The sequence below is a fragment of the Perna viridis genome, chromosome 2 (genome assembly GCF_037379345.1).
Source record: "Perna viridis isolate PV_CMFRI_1.1 ecotype Kerala chromosome 2, ASM3737934v1, whole genome shotgun sequence".
Lineage (NCBI taxonomy): Eukaryota > Metazoa > Mollusca > Bivalvia > Mytilida > Mytilidae > Perna > Perna viridis.
In genome coordinates, this window is record NC_142446.1 from 67,070,327 (window position 1) to 67,093,251 (window position 22,925).

Genomic DNA, 22,925 nt, shown 5'->3' on the forward strand with positions numbered 1-22,925 from the left:
TGAAGTTTTGGCGGGAGAAAGTCCGAGCGTGAAATTACCGAATTTATTGCATAATGTGAATTATCGACATTTATTACAATGGGTCATTCGATAAAACACTGCTATCTATATAATAATTTGGAAATATTTCTAAGAATTTAGTTAGAATCCTAATGAAGAAGGAATAGTTCGTTTAAGCATATTTAATTTGTAATTAACTAATTGGATAAGATACAAGTACAAAATGTACAATATCATACATTTGTACTTACTAAGCCTTCTTCTTACAAAATAAATAATACAATAAAGTACAGGTATGTAATATAACAAGAACAGGTATGGTGTATATGTCAAAGAGAAAAAAAATCCCACCGGGATGAAAATGTCAGATCAAGACCACCCATTGGTCTTCAATGTTCACAAATGTTAATTAAGGTTTTCCACGATTAGACGAGACATTAAAAGAATCAAAATGTTATCATATGCTGTGATGTGATGTGTTGCGGTGTGATGTGATATTTTGTAATGTGTACCAATTCACCTGAAGCTAGAAAGAATCTTTTTTTTGTGCATTCAGCAAAGGAATATTAATATTAATGTTCAAACACTAGCTGGACTAGGTTTACATAGATACAAATATGTAGTTCTTCGTAGAGATTCCTCATATTTTGTAAAAAATAATTCGAAATCATCTTCCAAATATACCGGAGAAGATGTTTTCAATATGCTGGAATATTTGATCGACAATGTATATGTCCAGTGTGGTGGATGAGTTTTTCAACAAACGGTCGGAATTGCAATTGGAACAAATTGTGCTCCTCTACTTGCTGACCTATTCTTTCACTCCCATGAGGCTGACTTTATAGCTGATCTGATCCAAAAGAAGGAACATCGTTTAGCTTGACCCTTTAATCTCAGTTTCCGCTATATAGATGGCGTATTATCATTAAACTATCACAGTTACTGAGATTTGATACCTCGCATCTACTTGAGATAAAGCATACTGCAGACACTGTGAAGTCGGCCTACGGCCAATCTTGACCTACACTTAGAGATCGATGGTACGGGAAAACTATTGACCAAACTATACGACAAACGCGATGACTTTTCATTCCGTACTATCAACTTTCCTGGCAACATCCCTTCAGCACCTGTGTATGGAGTTTTCATATCACAACTCCTACGTTTTGCCAGAGCTTTCCGTAACTACGCAGACTTTTTGTATCGCGCTAGACTTCATACAATTAGGCTTCTGGAAAAGGGTTATGTTGCTACAAGATTGAAGTCATCACTACAGAGGTTTTATGGTTGTAACAATGAACTCGTGGATCCATCAGCACCATGAAAAGTGATTTGTTCAACGTGTCATATTTTTCGTTTCATCTTTCATCTACCCCGGGCTTGACTCTTTTTGAGCATCTCGGTGAGTGTTTCTAGTAAAAACAGAAGACGCTTACCCTACGGTGCATCTCACCCTTGCTCCTAGTTTTTAGTGGAGTTCGAGTTGCTCATTTACGTTTTTCCTTTGTATGTATTATTTTTGTTATTTTATGTTCTTTGAAGTGTTTGTCTGTTTTCCATGTCTGGTCTTTGTCCCTGGATTACATTCTTTTGATTACCGCTATAACCTAGGTTTCCTTGATTACTCTTAGACAGTTCTTTTATCCGATTGTAAAATGCATGAAAAAAAGGGCCTTCTTGCAAGAATAGAATTTTGAAAATCAAAATGTTAATTTAGTGATAAAACTTTAATCGTTCAAATTGGCTTGTGCATACTCGTTCCAGAAAAAGATTGAGTACTAAAATAGAGCTAACACTACAAATGACAATACATAATGCAATCATTTCCGATAGTGCTAAACCATGACAAAATTCATAGTCCGGATCAAAATCGACAAGTTTAAGTCCTTTTAAATTTGGTGGTAAATGACATGTGTATGACATGTCTTCTTCATGTTTTTCATGAAATCGTGCATCAAGTTTTTCATATCGGCCTTTCATCCAAGTACGAAACCAATGAATAGAGCAATCACAACGAAAAATGTTACCATGAAGTCTTAACTTCTGTAACCGCTCAAGAAGATCTTTGGGAAACGCATCCTCCTTTATTGTCTCTATCTTGTTGTTACTTAAGTTCAATTTCCTAAATTTCAAAGACATTTTCCTGAAACATTGTGACCTCCAGTTAGATATTCCGTTATGTTTAAGGTTTAAATACGCTAGGTTATCCATACCATTAAATACAGAATTTGGAATAGTTTTCAATGATGTGTTTGCCAGAATTAAGGTCTTTAATTTCAGTGGAGCAAAAAGAGTTCGTAGATTATCTTCTGTCCAGTTTCGATAACCATTAAAATCAACTCCTCGCAAATTTAGATTATTTATCTTCGGAGACAATTTAAATACGTTCTTGTACTTTTCTCCAGAATAAAGCCTTAGAGAATAGCTGACATCTAGTAATTTCAAAGTTTTACTTCTTGTCCCATTAAAATTATCACCAATTTGAACATTTGAAAGCCAAAGATTTTGGAGTTTTGGCAGCTTTGAAAATACATCAGAACGAAGTGATTTGATTGGGTTCCTCGACAATTTTAATGAATTTAATTCTAGATAAAATTTACCAGTTTTATTCAACACTCCCAGTGATTCCTCTCTGATATTGTTTCCTTCAAGTTCCAGACGTAAGAGTTTGGAATTTATTGTGTTTGTATAAAGCACTTGTGAAATATTTGATAAATTGCAGCGGTTTAGGTATAATTTACTAATATTCTTGAGTAAAGAAAAGTTAAGTCGACTTGAATCACTTATTCGATTTCCAGATAAATTTAAAGATGATAATTTAGTAAACCGAAAACAGACCAATTCAAATAGATTTTGAAACGCATCAGTTGATAAGCTATTATTTGATAAATCAAGGACTGTAATGTTTGACAGAGGTGTAAATAACGTCAGATGGTTTATATTAGTAATATTACAATTCCGGCAATATAAGCGTTTTAATTTAGTAAAACACTTAAGTAATGTAAAATTGAGTGCTTCTACGTTGTTGTTATCCAAAATGATGCACGTTGTGAGATTCTCTTTGCAATGGCGTGCAACATCCTTCAAGGTCAAATGTCTTTTTGCAACGTCACACGTTTGAATTCCACATTTACAAGTAGTGCCAGTACATGTATGTTTATTTTTCTTTGTTTCTTCTATCGAATGCGGTGTAATAAGTACCGGTAATAATCCACCAACAATTATTAACACGTGTCTAATATTCATTTCCTCCCACTTATATATACCACATAAATATGCTTAAGAATTTTGATATATCAAATGACTAATCACAAAACGAATCTCCTTACATTTTAATTGTGTCTGTAAAAATTCTACTGGTGGCCTATCTTTACGGACCTCTGTTCTTTACATGTGTAACTGTGAAAAAAATAATATGCTTTGATTATTTGGAGAAGATAATAAATAGCTTAGCTGACAAAGGTCAAAAATATTTCCAGAATTATCGGGAAAATACGATGTTCAAACCAGGAACAAATTTTATAAAACAATTGTCTTACTATAAACTTTGTATTGTCTCAACATTGTTCCATTACAATAGTTTCATGTTACAGAGTGTGTATGACTTGTACATCATAATTTCCATGGTCATACATATGTTATATATGATCTTGAAAGCAGTCCTTGAGGTCAGGTAAATCAAAGACACTATTTTACTTTCAACATGTTTACTTTTTAAATCGAAGTGGTTGCAGGGAATCGTATGGCATCGTCATAAAGCGAACGACAACAAATCTTGACGTGTTCAAATCATAACAATCGGGCTCTATCGGGCTCTATCGTATATTGTTCAATGTCGGTAATTTATGTGTCTTCGTGTCGTAATTTTACTTTTTTGCTTATTTTCAAAAAGTGTCATTGTTCTAATACTGATGATTCTATTGTTTTTTGTTGTCAAGGTCATTCAGAGCTTATTTAATGGTGTGTTCAAACTTGTTTTGAAGACCTTTTGGTGATCTTTGAAAGTATTTACTATTTTTCCGTCTTCACCATGAGAACCCATTTGTTCACCGTGTCTGGTCTTTGTCCATGGATTACATTCTTTTGATTTCCGCTAGAATCTTGGTTCCTTGATTACTCTAAGGTTATATACTAGTATATTTGTAGCGTTTCTCCATATCCATTGTTTCAATACAATTCAAACGGGATATACTAGTATATTGAGGTTGGTTAAAATGTTCTTCTGTATGTCATATACCTAACACACAACCTGACGCGAATGATAGATTCGAGTAGATTAACGGATAGTGCCACTGAGTTACGAACCATAGTGGTCAGTCACGAAGTAAGTAAATAACCTAAATGCAAAGCAAGAGTTCGCAAGTGATTGTTCGACAGAAGTAGCCTTAAACAGAAATCAAGTCATAAATCGTCTTTCTGCATTTGGAATTCAACAACAAAATTTAAAAAAATAAAACACTTGTATATCTATAAAATCTTATGGCGTCGAGTATATATTTTCTTCTACTTATCTATTCAAGTCTTAATTCATGTGCTATGAATGGTCAGTTTAATAGTATGTATTTAAACATTTAGACGAAATGAAGGATAGAGGCGTGGACATCTTATCCTTTTTTCTTTTTGTTTTCATCGACGAAGAACCTGCTATGTATATAGTTAATATTTAACAAGAATTTATCTTAAATCTTGTTCTTAATACTTAATTAAGCAAGGTATCTCTTAACGTTGAAATTCTAGACAATGTAATATCTCATGTACCTATATTTAAGTTATCTGCTCATACTAATACATATTCAAACTATTCCCGACTTGCGGACCAACATTTTGTCAACATTTATCTCCCTTTGGAGCAGGTGTCTATTCGGAACACGTTAGGTTTTCCATCCGATATCGACGATACTTTAGAAAATCTCGAAAGTCAAAAAGGAATTTCTCGTTCTACTGACCCTGCCATAAATTTTCTTTACCCGGGATATAAATGAAAATCTTCCTTATCTAACCTACCAACAAAATGAATCACCCTGTAAATTTTAGAAACACCGTTGTGTTTGTCTGCTGGGGATTCCATTTTCATTCGAGTTACCTCTTTTTTCTGCACCCGAATCCGAACATCGATTAGAGAGACTTCGAAATTATACCTGCTCTTACGGGAGGTAACTCTGCAAAAACAGGATAAAATATGGCTGCATCCCGAGCTCTGCAAGTAGGGACTACTATGGAAAATACATCATTGTTCCGAATGGCTGTATTATTCAGGTTGTTTATGTCTTTCGATATGTACTCAACATTCTAGCAGTTGTGCCTGTCTCCAGTTATCAAGTGTGACCTCTGGTGCGGTCTTGCCAGTTTTTAATATTAACTCGTTCAGACATTTTTAAACCGATGGACAACCAGGAAGTATTGTTGTTAACTTTTTGAACATCTATTTATATCACAAGTATTTCAATGTTAAGGCCCATATATATCTTGAACATTATGTATTAAGTGTAATTCTATTGTCCGTTAATACTTCATTAGTTTGATTTACAAAAAAAAACGAGTGCAAATATAAAGTCAGTAAGCTGCAAAGTGTTCTTTTACTGAGCATTTCAAGACAAAATCCGATAGCTTACTTTATATGGTAGTTTGTAAAATTCCTCTTCAGTTGTAACACTTCCGTAATTCGAGGGATCTTGATGGGTTAAAATGCTTTAAATTTAACCAATAAAATACTTAGAAAAGGATATCTAATCAGCAAAGAGGGACATCAACGTCGTCACTTATGTCGTAGAATGAATTCGAAAGCTTTCCAGTTTTGTTAATTTCAAGATAAATTTTATAATAAGAGGCAGACTTAATTTATTTGTGATTTCCATAGTTTTAAGCTCTTATGAGTGGATGAGATGAAACACAAAGTTTAATTCCTGATAAAACAATGTCTTTACAATTATCCTTTCGTGGGAATTAAATGGTAGAAAAAAAGGTAAAATGGAAATTATGGATTTGATATGGACCAAAAAGTACGGCAAGATTCTAACACCGCTGAGAGTGCAAGGCAGTGATAGAGTAATCAAGGGATCCAAGATTCTCAGACATCAAAGAGTATGATATATCGGCAAAAAATACCGAAGCGTCATCGGTGGGATAATCCATATACGCCAAAATCTAAAAACATGGCCTTAACGTGAAAACAAGAAACAAAGGATCGGATGAAATACAATTGATTACATATAAAGACTGAAGATAAGGGAAACAAGACAGCACAAAAATAAATAAAGCACTAGCAGTATGAATTCCTAAAAAAAACTGGAGTAATATAAGGTACTCCGGAAGTTAACCATATCCTAATCCGCCTGTGGTAGGTACATGTATGAACTATTCACCCGTATCGACCCCCCCCTTCCTCCTATAGCGCATTTTTTCATACTTAAGAAAATTATAACAGAATGTATCCACCTATAAAGCTATTGTACAATAAAGATAATACAATAAGGGCCTTGTATTTTAAGGAGGTAAACCCAGGGTAAGGGACATAACTCTTGACATCAGTGATATGCTTGTATCATATTTAATTTCACTAAAGCTTATCAAGCTTTCATTTGAAACCGAATGAAATCAATCCAAGTAACTTTGATTTCAAATGTTTACAAAATCGTGTTTGGACTTTGATTTTTCTGTTTTTCGTCGAAATCCTAAGAATATGTATGGGTTAACTGAGGACTTTTATTGTACAAGGCCTCGTACCCGATTTCTTCTGCAGCTAATGAGAGGTTAAATCTGGATATTTTTGTTTTTACGTAGCAATCTTTATAAAAAAAAAGACAGGAAATGATTCTTGCGTATCTAAAACCCACCGAATTCACATTTATTTCTTATTTAGAATCAGTCACATATATTTTTATTTTGGGTGTTGCGCTTTTGAGATAAAACTCGTATAGATTGTACATGAAATTGTTAATTCTATACATAAATATTACTACATTTATTACTTAAAATTAGGCAAGATAAATATTTTTTTGTAAAATTTCGAAAAGTACCAAATAATTCTATAAATGAAAAGGTGCTAATGACTGAAGAAAAGTAATGTAAGTAGCTCCTCCTATGCAGTATTTCTAGGGAGATCATTGCAGAAGTTGTTATACGGATATTAGGCATAGAAAAAATGTACCAGCTTATACCATTCTAAAAACAAAACTTTTGATACTAGAAATGATATTTTATTCCAATAATATAAAACTAAAAGACTTTGTTATCTCGTCTATGTTCGTTATTGAATGCAAACTTTTTGCAAAACCATCCTCTTGACGCCCGTTTGTTCGGTTGGCAAATTTTAGTCCTTATTCCAAGAATTCCAATTCTTCCTTTACGTTTCCTTTGCCTGTTTTTACGTCGTCTTTGGAATTTCCTCTTGCGTGCCTTTTGCAATTGTCGTAGTCTTTTACGATTACCTTGAAAATAATTTTATGTCAAAATACAAATATGCAATGTTTTCAGGGTTATTCCATCGTTATTTCCCTACATACAAAACAATACATTTTACAATACAAACAACTTCAAATACCAGGGATACATTCCATTAACCGATGCAAATCTCGACAAATTCTACTCCCGATTCGACTGGTAAGCGAACTACCATTTGATTTTTATGGGGAGGGGCTAGGATCAAATTTGAAATAAAAAGCAGCATTGAATTTTTAAGATATGAAAAAACAAGATAGACCAAAAGAACCCCCCACACACAAACACACACACACACACACAAATATCAAATGGTTGCTCCCTAAAAAAGACCTCTGTTGTACAGGTCAATAATAAAACAAAATTTTGTTTCAAGGAACTAAACCTTGACAGAAAGCATTCCAGGCTCTTTTTATTGTTAAAACAATAAAACAATTGTTATCCATCAGTTCTTATCTAACATTTTTACAAAAGGTTAAAATACACATTCAACAACTAAAATTATATTCCACTGGATTTCAAATCATTTGTAAATCTCGATGATATATAAAAACAGAAATAATAGAAATAATATGTGTAAAAAAAATTGAGACAAAAGTCTCTTCCAAAATGCAAACATGCTTATAAATGTAAAACATTTTAATATTATGGCACATTTGGAAATAATTTGTAACCAACATTTAGGTATAGTATTGCATTGCGTATTCCTAATGTACATGCAATCAGAAGTACTTGGCCATTTCCGCTACAATGAAAAAATATATAAGCTCGGATGTAGAAAATAAAATTTCATCTAGAATTTTACGTGAGAATTGCGGTGATCCACGGAAAAAAGAAGTTCATTCAACTAGATGGCACGAAACCTTTTGGTATCAATTATTATAGAAGAAGTAACTCTTCCAAGAATTTTGGCGCCAAGAGAGAAACTAAGGAAAAAATTAAAGGCAAAAAAAAAAATCAATCAGTTCGTCAAAATTTTAATAGTGCATACGATGCATTTTTGTCTGTGTAACGAGGCAGGGTTTAGTAGTTCCGATTGAATATGCACGCTGTTAGGCATGTTTCTAATATTGATAACTGTCCGGACACACACATTTTACATAATGTAAATAAGCTCCCTGCTTACTTTCCTTCGACATAAGTTACATAAAAAAAGCTTCGCGGGGAGCAGCTTGATACCGCTGCAGAGAGATCGAATGATATACAGTTGGGGCAAGTATGGCTAAAAATTAAAGCTTAGTACAGGTGGATAGTGATTTAATGTGTGATACAGCGTATGTTTTTGACCAAATATGAAAGTACTTGGAAATTTTTGACATTGGACATTAACCAATTATGTATCAATATCCAACATATATATACAGGTTAGGCCAAGCTTATCAAATAACCTTTATAATTCACTTTCGTTGAAATTGAAGTTTATTTTTTTACCATTCACGGAAATAAAACCTAAATTGTATATCATTAGAACTCAAATAATTCAATTTTGTGGAGCTGAAACTAATTTTAATTCAGGATTGTAGATTCGAAAACAATGCCAAAAAAACAAATAGCATATAAATCAATTAATTCATATAATTGAAATTTTAATAATAGATAAGTGAGCCAGTGTTAAAGAAATGCTTCTTTTTGTCTCATAATTTGGCTCTTATTACTACACAGTAAGAACCACAACTCCCAAAATAAATCTAAAGCTTTCTTCACGGTATGAAGCTTTGAAATACTTACAGTATAGCTCAAGCTTTTCGAAAATAAATAGTCTCTGGACGTCAACGATAAACTAAAACTCCGGAAACGGGAAAATGTTTTGTATGGCTTCATATTGGCACCTTATAACTAGAAGTTTATGATCAAAACCCCCAAATTTAATTCATTCGTCCTAACATTCCTTTCGTGGTGTAGAACCATGTGATACAATGATATAGATACCTTTACACTACATCGCCACAGCGTTGCATGTCCACAATTTCTTACGGTCATTATAAAAATCACAATGCATATCTAAGTAGATAGTGAGACTATTCAACAAATATTTTAGATTATATCTTGAATAATATTTTTCACTTACTATTCCAAACATTATCAAAAACTTAACAGTTTGTACAAAAAAGTCTTTAGAAATCAACTTTTACAAATGTATTTTAATCACTAAGGTTTTTCCTGCATTTTAATGTATACAAATGAATCACAGACATTTCGTTCCATACCATGAGTTAATTTTACGTACAATAATAATTAGCATAAAAACTTCTATCATCAAAATGTGTTAATATAAACCATTCACCAGTTCAAGGCAGATACACTTGGAGTATTTCACATTGCCAATAAACTTGCAAACCCGTTTGCCAAAGTTAGTGGAAGAAATATGCATGGTTCAGAGTGACTCTGTATTAATATAGTATACACCCTATTCCAGAGTAAATATACCACACCACACTACAGATAGTTCAAGGCATAATTGCAAGCCAAAACGTTACTAACATAAATCCAAGATAGTACAAACTGGATTGCCATCCATGCATGGTTAAGTACTGTAGTAGATTAAGCAGGGTGGATGAAGCAGATGTCGGATTCTCCTTTGTATGTACGGTACCTGTGGTCAAGGTGGATGTATCTGTCTGAGATCTGGCTGCAGCACAAGTTACTGGGTTACCTCGCCTTCAAAATCAGAATCAAACGATGAAAAAAGTAGGGTAAAGCAAAATGAAAATAATGGAATCAGCTGTTAATTTGCAACCATGCAAAAGCAGAAAAAAAACTAGATTCTCATTAGACTGGTACCATCTCACCCATATTTGTTAACATACAATGACTTCGATGGGAAATATAACAATAAATTAAATAAACGTCTAAATATGTTAAAGATCACCAGACTTATGTACTGATGACGTCAACAATGGATAACTCTACCTCTAAGAGTCGTACAGTATCGGGAAAGTTGTTAAATATAAACGCAAACAGCTGGAGATGTTTGTATATTGCCATTGGGAAAGGAGGGCTTAACTGTTGATATTTCATCACTTTAGTCATAAAAGTTCGATTGCAACCGCCGTCTATGTACTAGTTAAGGTGTAGGTATCAAGCAGAAGAATGTCTATTCTTTGTCTCTTTAATTTCAAGTTGATTCATCAGATGTAAGTTATCTTTGAAATTGGGATTGTCAGAGTAAATACATCATAAATAAAACTGAAATGGCATGGTTAGTTCTCTCCTGACGTTTTTTTTTTCTTTTTTTTTTTGTAGCAGCCCTTGTGAAAATCTAGCTTCGAAAAGCACAATCATTTAATCATATATATATATATATAACGTCTCAGAATGTGACGACTCTGTTGTGACATGCATCATTAATTTGATCCTCTATCCTACATAATAACATCTAAATGAACTGTCCCGTACTACCATACATCGTGTACTAAGTTACAGTCCTAGATTAATTCTACGAGGAGGAATGACCCGGCCAGCGAAAGCTATGTTTTTATATAGCCTAGCTGGCCGAGTGGTTAGGGCGCTAGACTTTGTGCAGGCGGTGTTGCCATAGATGTCACAGCGGTACGAATTCGAGTCCCGCGGAGGGAACGACCAAAAATTTGCATCGCAAATTTGACAGTTCTAACATCGTTGGGAATTTTTCAGACCTTTCTATATATATATATATATATATATATATATATTCAGATCTCACTTGAACTGGGGTACTATTACCTTATTGGGTCTATAATTCTGTATAATTTTCCACGGGGTGAAGCCGAACTGGCTTCGCCGGTCGATAGCATGTACATTTCACCTATAAAATATATAAATCACGTACAGCATAAGCTTACAGAAATGGTTTTTGATTTGGACTGTCAATTATCGTTCCCATTACAACAACATTCCTACGGCTCCAGCATTTGGAATGTTTGTCTTTCACTTATTCATTTTTTCTAGAAATTGCAATCATAACGCCAATTTTGTAGACAGACATTGTATGTTTTTTTTCTAGACACTGCCACTAGTGTTTATAGATCAGCCCATAGCTTAAAGTCGACATGTTATTAGCTCTACGGTGGTCACTATCTGGCACGGAGCGTGATCTGACTGACCATTTGTTGGCCTTTTCTTTTGAGAAAAGCCAAATTCAAATGGCATAGACAGGGGCGGATTCAGGCGGGGGCGTGGTGGGCGTGCGTCTCCCCTAAAATTTACAAAGCATGTGTTGTCAGGGGTAGATTTAGGCGGTTATAGGTTGAAACTAAAATTTCTCGCAAATTTTATCACAAAAGATATCTACACTGCACCCACTCTTGAAGAATATTTCTAAAATTTAACCTAAAAAAATATTTAGCCTCGCTCCGCTCGGCGAAATTTTAACTGTGTGCCCCCCCCAATCTGATTGTTTGTTTGTTTTGTGTGTGTGTGTGTGTTGTTCTGTGTTAATTTTTGTATTCGCCGGTGTTCCCGGTGCTATTGATTGATTCATTGATTGGTTGGTTGGTTGATTGATTGATTGATTGATTGATTGATTGATTATGTTTAAACGTCCTATGGCTGACATTTCATGCATTTCTGGACGCGAACGATTGACCAATCAGACCCTGCTTTGAACTAGTCCGACAGCAGAGCTCACAGATTTCCAAACAAGTACACCTTCAATAATAGTTCCTCTTTCAAATAAATAGTAAAACACTAAAATTTCAGCATATTTTGGCACTTTACAGTATCAGACTCAATTCAAACATAAAATAATGTTTGATAAATATAAAATATAATGCAGATTCTGGTAATAATTTCATAATTTATTTTCATACCCGACTCATCTTCACCGAATGAAATGATATGAGCTTCATAATTTCCAGTCAATGGTGGAACACACACTTCTGGTCCACATGTTGTCATTTCTTCACCACTGAATTCGTTTGTTGTAGAATTTTCTCTCAAGCGGAAAAGTTGTCTGAAGTAAAGACGAATTTCAGTAAAATTTTACATTTTACTTCCTCTATTTTATACATTTTTATACTTAGTTATTTTTTTTAATTTTTTTATTTATTTATTTTTTGTAGGAAAGGATAAGGACGCCTTGGAGCCAAAAATATCTCACTTCACGTATTTTTATGTGCATGTGTTTAAGTTACCGTTTCTTAAATGAGCTAAGGTTATTGCTGAAGCGCTCCTTTAAAGCAAGTGTATGCGCACGTTTAGTAATTATCAACTTAATCATAAAATTATACGTTCAAATACTTACCCGTTCATAAAATCTCCAAATAAATATATACCATTTAGGTTGGGGTTAAGACAACCTCTGTAAAAATGTCCTCCTGTTACAGACTTCCCTGTGGCATGAGGATAGGAGTAAACTGGGAGGATTTCAGGACCTTTGATAGAGGAAGGTAGAAAAGAAAATTGATCAGATGTGACGAAGAACGGATAAATGCAAAATGTACAACTGTATATCGGCATAAGAAGTCAGGAGAAAATGGTTAAATTAAGGTAATAAAAAATTTAACAAACCGATGATCACAAATCGAAAAGAACCTCGCGGAAATGCATACTGAGCATGCTCGTTAACTTATCACAAAAGGGTCTATAACCACTGTGTCCCTGACTTGGTACGGGCATTTCAAAGTGAAATGGTTGGTTAAACCAAGTTTATGGCTAGCCAAACCTCCCCTCCAATACTGACCACAAGAGTTCCGATGTAAGTTTCTGTTGTGCTCACAAAGGTCAAAGTTGGCGAAACAGCATTAGACTAAACGATTGGTGTAGTGAAAAACATATCATTAATTTGTCACGTTTGTTAATAAACATAGTCCAATTTATTACCGTTATGTCGTCTTGGGAGGGTAGATTTCATGTTGCCTGGTCGGTCTCCTGCGTTAGTGGGGCAGGTTGAAAAATGTCGCGACAAACGTCATAATTATCAACACTATCATAGACAGGAATGTCAAACCACAATTTTTAGTTCACATACTTTAAACAAAAATTATAAAACGAAAATATTCTTACATCAATATTATTGATGCAAGTGTTGTTGTTATTCGTGAATGATTTGACTTCAAAGGCAATACGCTTTCTGATTGGATAAAAAAATATCCATCATCTCGTAGAACAAATTTTAAAATGTGACTCTGGCATGATCAACCTTGTTTAATTAATTAATTGTCGAATTTTGATACTAAAATTAAATTATAAGGTATGACTATTATATTTTTTCAGTTTATTTGAAATAGCCCCATTGCCTGTGGTGCACAATTGTAAATAACCTGTTTCGCAAGTTATTTAGTGCGCATCACGTAGTTGAGGTTAATCTTTCATAGACCGATAGTCATTCCTTAAATATTGTTGGTAAAGGTTAAGATGGTACTAATATCAAAGTGACGTCATATTCGGAAGGAAACGATAGAGGAAATGTCAAAAAACCTGAAGGATATGAATAAGTTGTCAAGATGATAAATCTTAATGAAAATAAGTACTCCGTCAACACAAGCATGAGTCAAATTATAAACTTATACTTTATAACGAGTTGGCTCTAGAATTACGAGTGAAACGCTTGCCTAAACATTATAGTTAACATTGTATTTTTGAACTTCGTGTTACTTCTGTTGAAGGTATTCGGTCTAGAGAGGTTTCACTGTATTTGTATCGTCATTCTCGTCAGAAACTAAGATTTTGGCTATTACACTAGAGAAACTGAGATTTTGGCTATTAAACTAGAGAAACTAAGATTTTGGCTATTAAATTAATTAGAGAAATTAAGATTTGGCTATTAAATTAATTAGAGAAATTAAGATTTGGCTATTACAGTAAGGAAACTAAGATAACGGCTATTACACTAAAGTAATTCATATTTCGGCTATTACACTATGGAGAAACTGAAAATTTCGGCTATCACACTAGAGAAACTAAGATTTCGGCTATTACAATACAGAAACTGGGATTTCGGCTATTACAATTGAGAAACTAAGATTTCGGCTATTACAAAAGAGAAACTGGGATTTCGGCTATTACAATAGAGAAACTGGGATTTCGGTTATTACATTAGAAAAACTATAAGTTTTCGGCTATTACACTGGACAGTTTCGGTATAATTTCTCCGCTTTTGATCTCATCTCTGTTTTGGAAGTTTCATTGGTTTTTTATGCTATATGTTTACTTGTTTATCTATTTCATTATTTATTTTTCTGTTCGTTTTGTTAACTGTCTATATCCGTTTGTATGCAAGTTAGCTGGTTGGCAGGTGTTTCTAGAAAAACATAGGACGTTTACCCAACCGGTGCACCTGGTCCATGCTCCCAGTTTTTAGTGGAATCCGAGTTGCTCATTTGCTTTTGTTACTTTGTATGTGTAATTTTAGTTACTTTATGTTTTTTGTTGTGTGTGTCTGTTTTCCATCCCTGGATTACATTCTTTTGACTACCTCTATAACCTTGGTTCCCTTGATTACTCTTTATCTACAATAGAAGTATTTACCAATTTTGCCACATTCTTCAGTAAAGCATGCGAACCCCTCCCTCGAATTCCATCCATAGTTACCGCCCTTTACAATCAGATCTAGTTCTTCATGCGCATTCTGGCCTACATCACCGCAAATAATTCTTCCTTTTCCATGACCTATAATTAGAAAGTTTTAAAACATTTGCTTGCATACCGTTGTAATCTACAAATTTAGTACGCTTCAATACATGTAGACTTATATAATATTTCAAAGGTTTGAATTTTTAGGCGAACAGCGGAAGAAGAATGGATTTATTAAACCTGAAAACGAGTATTTGAATTCATGAGTTTTAAACACTTAATCCATCTAAAGATGTAGAAAAATACTATGTAATCTCCATCATTGCCCTGTGATTGAATAAATCAAGTTCTCATATGGTAGTCAATGCGAATTTAACAATTGACCTTAGAAGCACTGACAGCCTGATTTCAGTATGACAGGAAGTTCACGTGTAATACTAAGGGTAATACAAAGCAAGAATCTTCTTTAGTTTCGTATCTTTAACAACATTAAATGCTTATAGCTCGCGTCTTATGGTTTTGTTAAATTATGAAGAAAATAAATCCTAGTTGTAATACTGTAAAAGGCATTATTATTATGTTTTTTTATATCAATATATTCAACTTCGTCTACTTACATGTTACAACTACCTCATATTAGTACTGTGGGCAAGTTACCAAAATGTGATTATGAGTGCTGAAGAACGCCAATATTTAACGAGTTTCAAATCTTCAAGCCTTCTTGGTACAAGTAACTATATTTTGGTTTTTCACGATAACTAATTGATTTCTAGTAACATATTCATGATAAGCATTAGATTTTCTCAATTTCAACATTAAATTTGAATTATTTGATCGGCAGACTAATATATGTGTTATAATGTTTTGACGGCAGGGTCAGTAGAACGAGAAATTCCCTTTTGACTTTCGAGATTTTCTAAAGTATCGTCGATATCGGATGGGAAACCTTACGTGTTCGGAATAGATACCTGCTACAAAGGGAGATAAATGTTGACAAAATGTTGGTCCGCAAGTCCGGAATACATATTTGAGAGCCACTGGCCCATTACACAAAAAATCGTACGAGTAAAATTAGTCGTAAGTTATGGCGTCACAATACTTTTATTTACTATGACGTCATAACTTACGACTAATTTTAGTCTTACGATTTTTTTGTGAAAAGAGCTGCAGCTCTTCCAACAATGGGTTATGTTGCTACAAGATTGAAGTCATCACTACAGATCATCTTCATCGTTACGGTGTATCCATCTGCACCAAGAGATCCTATTTGTTCACCGTGTCATTGTTGTCCTCTTCCCTCTTCCGTCTACCCTGAACTTGACTTTTAATAAACAACTCATTGGATGTTTCTAGAAAAGCAAAGGACGCTTACACTACCGGCGCGCCTGCACCATGCTCCCAGTTTTAGTGGAGTCCGAATTGCTCATTTACTTTTGTTTCTTTGTACGCATTAGTTAGGTTATTTTATGTTCTTTGGTATGTGTGTCTGTCCCTGGATTGCGTTCTTTTGATTTACGCATAATCTTGATTCCTTTAATAAAGCAAGTTAAGTCTGGTATAGAGGTGGCTCTGCTAGAACTCTAGAACAGTCGGTATTAGAACGGTTCCATGACACTTTCTGAGACAGTTCTTAGCAGACTCTTCTGACAGACTCGCTAAGAGGTTAAAGAACAGATTCCGTCTGTAGGAATATAAAATATTAAAATACTAAAACACATTATGTATTGTAGTTGCTCATTGATATACAGTAATATTACCAGTAACGGGGTCGCCTCTATCTTTTCCACACCTCCAAATATTTCTAACGCCATAAGCATATATCTCCGGCCTAAAGCTACTATTACCCACGAAAGGGTTATCCCTTGGAATGATGTAGGCTATAGAAGAGTCGTATGCCTCTGTGTTTACATCAATTCGAAGAACTTTACCAAGGAGCGATTGTCTGAAATGTGAACAAAATGGAGGTTTTACGTCAGTCACGGTACGGTGCCAGTGATGATATTATCATTAGAAATCAAGCTTGACCAAGAGAAAAACTAAAAATGGAATAGAGCTTTATTATACAGTTGTCTAAAATCCGATTACTCAAAAGAAAGCAAGGTAATTTTCACTTCGAAAGAATATCGCGACTGAAATCGTTCCTGTTTTTAAGTCGGACTTTGAAGTTGGAGAGAAAAAAATTTAGAAATAAAACTTAAAAGAAGTAATGCAAATACCAACGGAATGTCATACAATCAAGCAAAAGAAGGGGAAAATAAACTGATATGTTGACCTTGCAGAATATTCATTTTGATTAGAAAGAGCAAGCAATGCATTTTATCAACCATGCACGTCCAGTTTGTACAAGTATATCTAGATTTAAGAATGCAGTACTGTTTGTGTTACATAAATAGAAACGTTATCTTTCCAGTCGTATATTTTATAGTTCTAGGTGGCGGAATCACCTCAAATAAATGAGTTAAATGTCACCAATATGTTATATGTAAAACTGATACGTTAATAGTGACTGCATGGGAAGTGCTAAACTCTTTACCTCGTACAGAAGCCATTATCAATAGATTCTAATTTTACCATGCAGTTTTTATTTTTATTTTCCTTTCGGTAATGCAATAAATAGGCAATAACGATGCACTGACTTGACATAAAACTGATATACGAATGAGGCTTAGAACCGCGGGATAACTGTACGGCTATGCCGGGCATTTTCACCGGTTCGCGCCGAATTCGTACATCGAAGTTTTCGTCAAATCAGTGCTCTGTTATTTTCTTTATACTGCAACAAAAATGTAAGTGAGAAACAACGTTTTCAGAAAAAATACTTCGAAGGAAGCGACTGGCAACTTAAAAACATCCACATCTTGGCTGCTCGTATAGAACGGTTGCAGCATAAACATGATTTCCTCTCGATTTTGTGCTAATCATTTCGAATGAATGTTGTTTTTTGTTTTTTGTTTTGTTTTTTTTTTTCGCAAATTCATATCCTCAACTTGGGTCCTATGATCAGAAAATAAATATTTCTACAATGACACCTGTCTAATCCGAACTCTAAATAAATCAAACCCTGTCTAAATCCAGCAGTTATATCTTTATGTCGCTTTAAATGTATTTTGAACCTAGGTAAACCAAACACCTGTCTAAACCGGACAAACTCAGCAGTCCAAAAAGGGTCAGTATAAACAGGTTTTATTGTATCACATTCTATATGGACTGAAGACTTGTTTGTACCGAAAGCGAAAGAACGAGTTCTAAACTTTTATTTTACTCAATGGCCATACTAACAAGAGCGTATGTAACAGATTCACCAGGTCCCCACTTCTGCTAACAAAATGCATCGAAGTCAATAATTGTATCTTAATCTCGACGTAAGACATTTTAACATATTTTCTAGTCAAGTACTTTCTTATTTTCTTTCACGCAACCATAGCAACTTACGTGTTCTGTGAGTATCCATTCGGATCTCCTCCAGCTCCGCCATCCCCAACGAATAAGTATAGATACCCATCATCTCCGAATAATATCTGAAATAAATTTTGGTTTTACTTCACCAGAAGACGTCAGTGGTGTAAGATAGACGCACGACTATATATGTAGTTGTCAATGTTTAGTTTAACGTGTCTTTTGTTAGTTAATTAGAAAAAAATGTTTTTCATCAGAATGTCGTCCTGATAAGAGTTCAGAGTGAAGATTTTTGCGATTCTCATCTCATTTTTTTTTCATCAGGATCCGTTACTACGCACTAAAGCAATCAAGTTTTTTTTCTAGAAAACAGGCAGATGATGACTACATTACCGATTCGCCTATAGTGAACAGTTAAAGATGTTTGTTTGTAAGCATTTATAGGTACTTTTAAATGTTAAGCATTCTTTGTCAATAAAATGTACAAATTCCAAATGAACTTTTAAAAAAGAGGATTTCAACAGCTGGAACTCCCTTCCCCAAACTGGATGCACCAAATGTTCGAATTCGAAGTTTCTGTTCACGCCATTTATTGCATTTCTTTATTTCTAGATAAACAATTTAGTTTGTATTTCCGTTTTTTATTTGAGTTGTTAATACGTTTGTATGTTTTTGTTTATATTTGTTAGCGTTTTGTTTTTGTTTTTGTTTGTTTTTTTTTTTTGTATTGTTTCATTTTTTGGGGAGGAGGTAATGTATGTTTTATGTATTTGTGGTATCGGAGTAATTGCTTCGTAAGAAAACAGTACTACCTAAACTTTTTAACCAGTTCGTGTTCTGAATCTTATGATTAGAGTCAGATGAATGTATGTTCATCATAAAGTTGTAAATATGTCAGGAGTACAAGGCTAGGACTCGAGGAATATCTTATAATTGAATAAAAACATGAATCAGCGGTTTCTTTTACATTATAATCAAAGAAGTCCGTGTTCTTCCAATAATCTAATTGGCTTATTTTCCTGTTCAACACTTGGCAGCTCTTTGAAAAGATCTTAAGTTTCAGAAAAGGGTGAAGTCGGTACATTTAACATTTGAAGAAATCAAAGAAAAACATTACTATGGTGGTCGATATGGGTCATTGCTAAAATTGCTGTTTTTTTACAGAAACTCTGACGTTTTATGTTTCTTAAATGAATTTTTTTTCATCATTTTGTGAAGTAGCTATAACGTTAAAAAAAAGCTTGGTATAACAGCAAATTATTCAAATACAATTTTTTAATGTTGAAAAGGGATGCATTATCAGGGGCGGAAACTGGGAGGGGGCTGACTGACCAAAGAGGGGCGCGCACATTAAGTGATTTTCTTTCATTTCAACCATTGGTCAGTGTTCGCATTTCATAATACTTGCTACAAGTCTCTCTGTATTACATGTATTATTTTTTTTACAAAATATATATCTGTGCTACACTGTAACAGAAAGACAAGTCAAGTTTAATATCGCCTGATATTGCCATAATGGATTGCTAAAATGTCATCCCAAAAAACCAGTTTCTAAAGAGAAAAATTTAAGATTTTTTTAAAATAATCAGACCAACACTGGTACATACACGCTTACATATACATGTTTGTAGACACGGCGTTTATTCCTTACGAAAATGTTCATAAATTATTGAGCTTTTTAGGAAAAGCATACAAAAAATAATTATTTACATTCACATTTTTGTCATTAGCTTTCTAATTAAATGGCATAATTATGTATCAAATTATGAACAAGGCAGGCGGACACTGACGGAATATGATTTTGTAAGAGAATTCCATCGGTTTTGACCACGAGGCGATACATCCTATTATAGGTCAAAACTGTTAATAACAAGATGGATTGACATTGAGGTTTGTCAAAGTTGTCATATTAAGTTTACATTGTAGTTAATGTCTGAATATTTATAACATGTCAAGTTTAATCCAGTTCATTACCGGTGCAATCTTAGTTACTTCAATAGCGAGTCTACTTGGGGATAAAGGGGTTGGAACCCCTCTTTTGTTGGAAAATTTTGTGCTCAATAGCTTTTCCAGATTATGTTTCCCTTCTATCAAAAACAGATCAAATCATGGGATCCTAGCCCGATCGTTTACTTCTTAAAGCATCACTTAAAGAATTACAAAGTGTAGTCCTACATCATAAACATATAGTCGTATGTGAAATATGATTATCGTTAGGGCGTTCTCCAATTATTGATTTTATTATGCTGAAAATGACCGTGAGACTCGGCAATAATACTATATTAAAATTGGCTGGACATACAGAAAATTAGTTCAAACCCCGATACCTGATATAACTGGAATACATATCAGAAATTTTATCCAGAGAGGGATGCGAATGTACTTTTGTCTAGAAGTTGGTAACCAGGTTCGAAATGAAAATCGAGTTGCGAATCCCACTTACTTTCTTGACCTTCGTACCCAGTGGCGGATCCATAGGTGGTGCACAATGTTGGAACCCCTCTTTTTATTGGAAAATGTATCATTTTATATGTAAAATTGACAAAAAGGTTAATAATGTATTAGCACCCCAATTTCCATGAGGAACCCCGGCTGGCATCCCTCCCTTTCAAAGTGTCTGGATCCGCCCCTGCTACCCTAGTCAACGAGGTTTTTAAAAAAAAACAGCAGATATAACGATTGTCTGTATTCATATGCTTACCTCTCCCCCATTATGGTTCCAGTATGGCTGGGGTATCTCCAGAAGAACCCGCTGTGAGGAAATGTTAGCGATGTTTGGGTCATTATCCGAAACTCGGAACTCACTGATACGGACCACATGGTTATTGGTATCAAGTCCAGTATTGTATGTAGAATAATATATGAACAATCTCTTGTTCTGACTGAAGTTAGGATGAAAAGCCAAACCTAGTAAACCTCTTTCGTCCCCATTATTCTCTGTGTTAACAGTCCATTGGGAGAGATCTAAAAATAAGTTTGGTAGCTTCGTTCCATCGGGGTAAAATATATGAATGAAACCAGCAACTTCACCTACAAACATTCTGTTTGTTCCATCACCGGCATGACGAACAAAAACTGGATTTTTCAATTTTTCTGCTAGCTCTTCCATGCATATACATCCCGGCGAAGTTACCTGTTTTACGGATATTTTGTTGTTGAGAACATCATTGGTGAGAAGTTCCGGGTAGCAGTAATCCCGGTCTATGAGCTCCGTATGTTTGCAGAAAGCATACCTGCTCGTTGCTGCGGCATTTATGAGGTTCTGATCATTAGAAAGATGTGATAATACATCCAAACAACTGTCGTAGAAATTTCTACAATATGGCTTGCATAGACCCGGAAAATCCCGAGGTTTGAAGGTCGTTTCTGCGTCGTAAATGTGAGCTGCATACGGCGAACACTTTTGGCACAAAAGTTCTTTTATTACAGAAGAACATTTAGTCCTTAAATTATTACCAACCGAACTTACAATTCTATCGTATTCTACACTAACCCTGAGATCATCGTTTGGAGTACAACAACTAAATGTCGAATAATTAGAACAAAAAGAAAGTTTACTTTCAGGTTGGAACGGTGGTTTGTAGTCCAAACACTGTGGATGGGACCGCGCTATATAGCATCCATTTAAAATCAAGAACACCACTATATAACCGCTGTTACACAACATTTTTCGTCTCTAGCAACTTAAGAGTTAGCGATCTTGTATTCTACAAAAAAGCTGATGTCATTCATTCATTTCACAACATTACGTCGATAAAAAGTTATATCGGATATAAAGCACTTCACATAGTATACATTCAGAAATTTTAGTAATTCGCTTCAGTGATCGTCCTATTTTTAGACTAACAACCGTTTCCCGATAATCTAACAGAATATGTGAGGGTTGATGACCCATGTCATCTACTATAAATTAGGTGCATTCCACTTAACAAGCAACTAAATAACTGCACGATATGTAATTTTGGCAATACACATTAATTATTTTGCATATAGATCATTACCAATGCACGTTATATTTCACGTCCTTCTCTTTGTATGGATTTCTATCTTTCTTTGTCATTAATGAAATTTCAAACGTCTGTATCATCAATCATATGAACGCGATATGTATTACAATTAATACAAAATTTCATTGTTTTGTTCTTTCTTTCTTTCTTTGAATAATATCTCTTTGCAACGTGATATCATCATGACGTTTGGTGAAAATGATATATGTAGAAGAATTAATCTTAAGTATAAATATACAATGTAAATCAGAATTTAAAAGCAAATAATGTCTAATTTTAAAGAAAATAATTCTAAGTACAATTTGATTCAGAAGAGCAAATAAAGTCTTAATTTTTAAAAATCCCTTACGTTTACGAAACTCATACAGAAACAAAACGGTTTATAAACAAAAAGAAACTACAGCCCATCAATTTCAGTTCCCGTCATATACATGTATTCCTGATTACTTACATCTGATCGACTTGAATGAACACCTTATACTTCATAAATACCTACCTAGTATATGATTGATTGTTGTTTGTTGGGGTTTAACGTCCGAGCAGCAATATTTCAGCTTTATTCAGACAATGAACATGAAATGGATGATAAAATGA

General features: G+C 34.2%; 2 protein-coding genes across 10 annotated transcripts; both read right to left on the minus strand.

The window, feature by feature from the left end:
* Positions 1-1,708: 1,708 nt before the first annotated feature.
* LOC148626588 (toll-like receptor 7) lies at positions 1,709-5,716 on the minus strand. Of its 7 annotated transcripts, none has more exons than XM_088570706.1 (2): positions 5,613-5,716; positions 1,709-3,399 (listed from the first exon to the last, which is right to left on the minus strand). In XM_088570706.1, exon 2 carries the CDS (start codon positions 3,244-3,246, stop codon positions 1,714-1,716), a length of 1,533 nt encoding a protein of 510 aa, XP_088426832.1. In that variant the 5' UTR covers positions 3,247-3,399; positions 5,613-5,716; the 3' UTR covers positions 1,709-1,713. The 7 variants fall into 7 exon arrangements, with proteins under 7 accessions (XP_088426832.1, XP_088426837.1, XP_088426834.1 ...); XM_088570711.1 differs by lacking the exon at positions 5,613-5,716 and adding an exon at positions 5,149-5,492; XM_088570708.1 differs by lacking the exon at positions 5,613-5,716 and adding an exon at positions 5,139-5,492.
* A 1,458-nt stretch (positions 5,717-7,174) lies between these two features.
* On the minus strand, positions 7,175-22,133 carry LOC148626589 (HHIP-like protein 2). 3 transcript variants are annotated; one of them, XM_088570715.1, is made up of 9 exons: positions 21,026-22,133; positions 18,361-18,446; positions 16,686-16,870; positions 14,884-15,024; positions 12,659-12,788; positions 12,225-12,367; positions 11,140-11,221; positions 10,031-10,095; positions 7,175-7,427 (listed from the first exon to the last, which is right to left on the minus strand). In XM_088570715.1, the coding sequence occupies exons 1-9, from the start codon at positions 21,989-21,991 to the stop codon at positions 7,216-7,218; spliced, it is 2,010 nt and encodes a 669-aa protein (XP_088426841.1). In that variant the 5' UTR covers positions 21,992-22,133; the 3' UTR covers positions 7,175-7,215. The 3 variants fall into 3 exon arrangements, with proteins under 3 accessions (XP_088426841.1, XP_088426842.1, XP_088426843.1); XM_088570716.1 differs by having other exon boundaries at positions 7,287-7,427; positions 9,919-10,095; XM_088570717.1 differs by lacking the exons at positions 7,175-7,427; positions 11,140-11,221 and having other exon boundaries at positions 10,032-10,095.
* Positions 22,134-22,925: the final 792 nt, after the last annotated feature.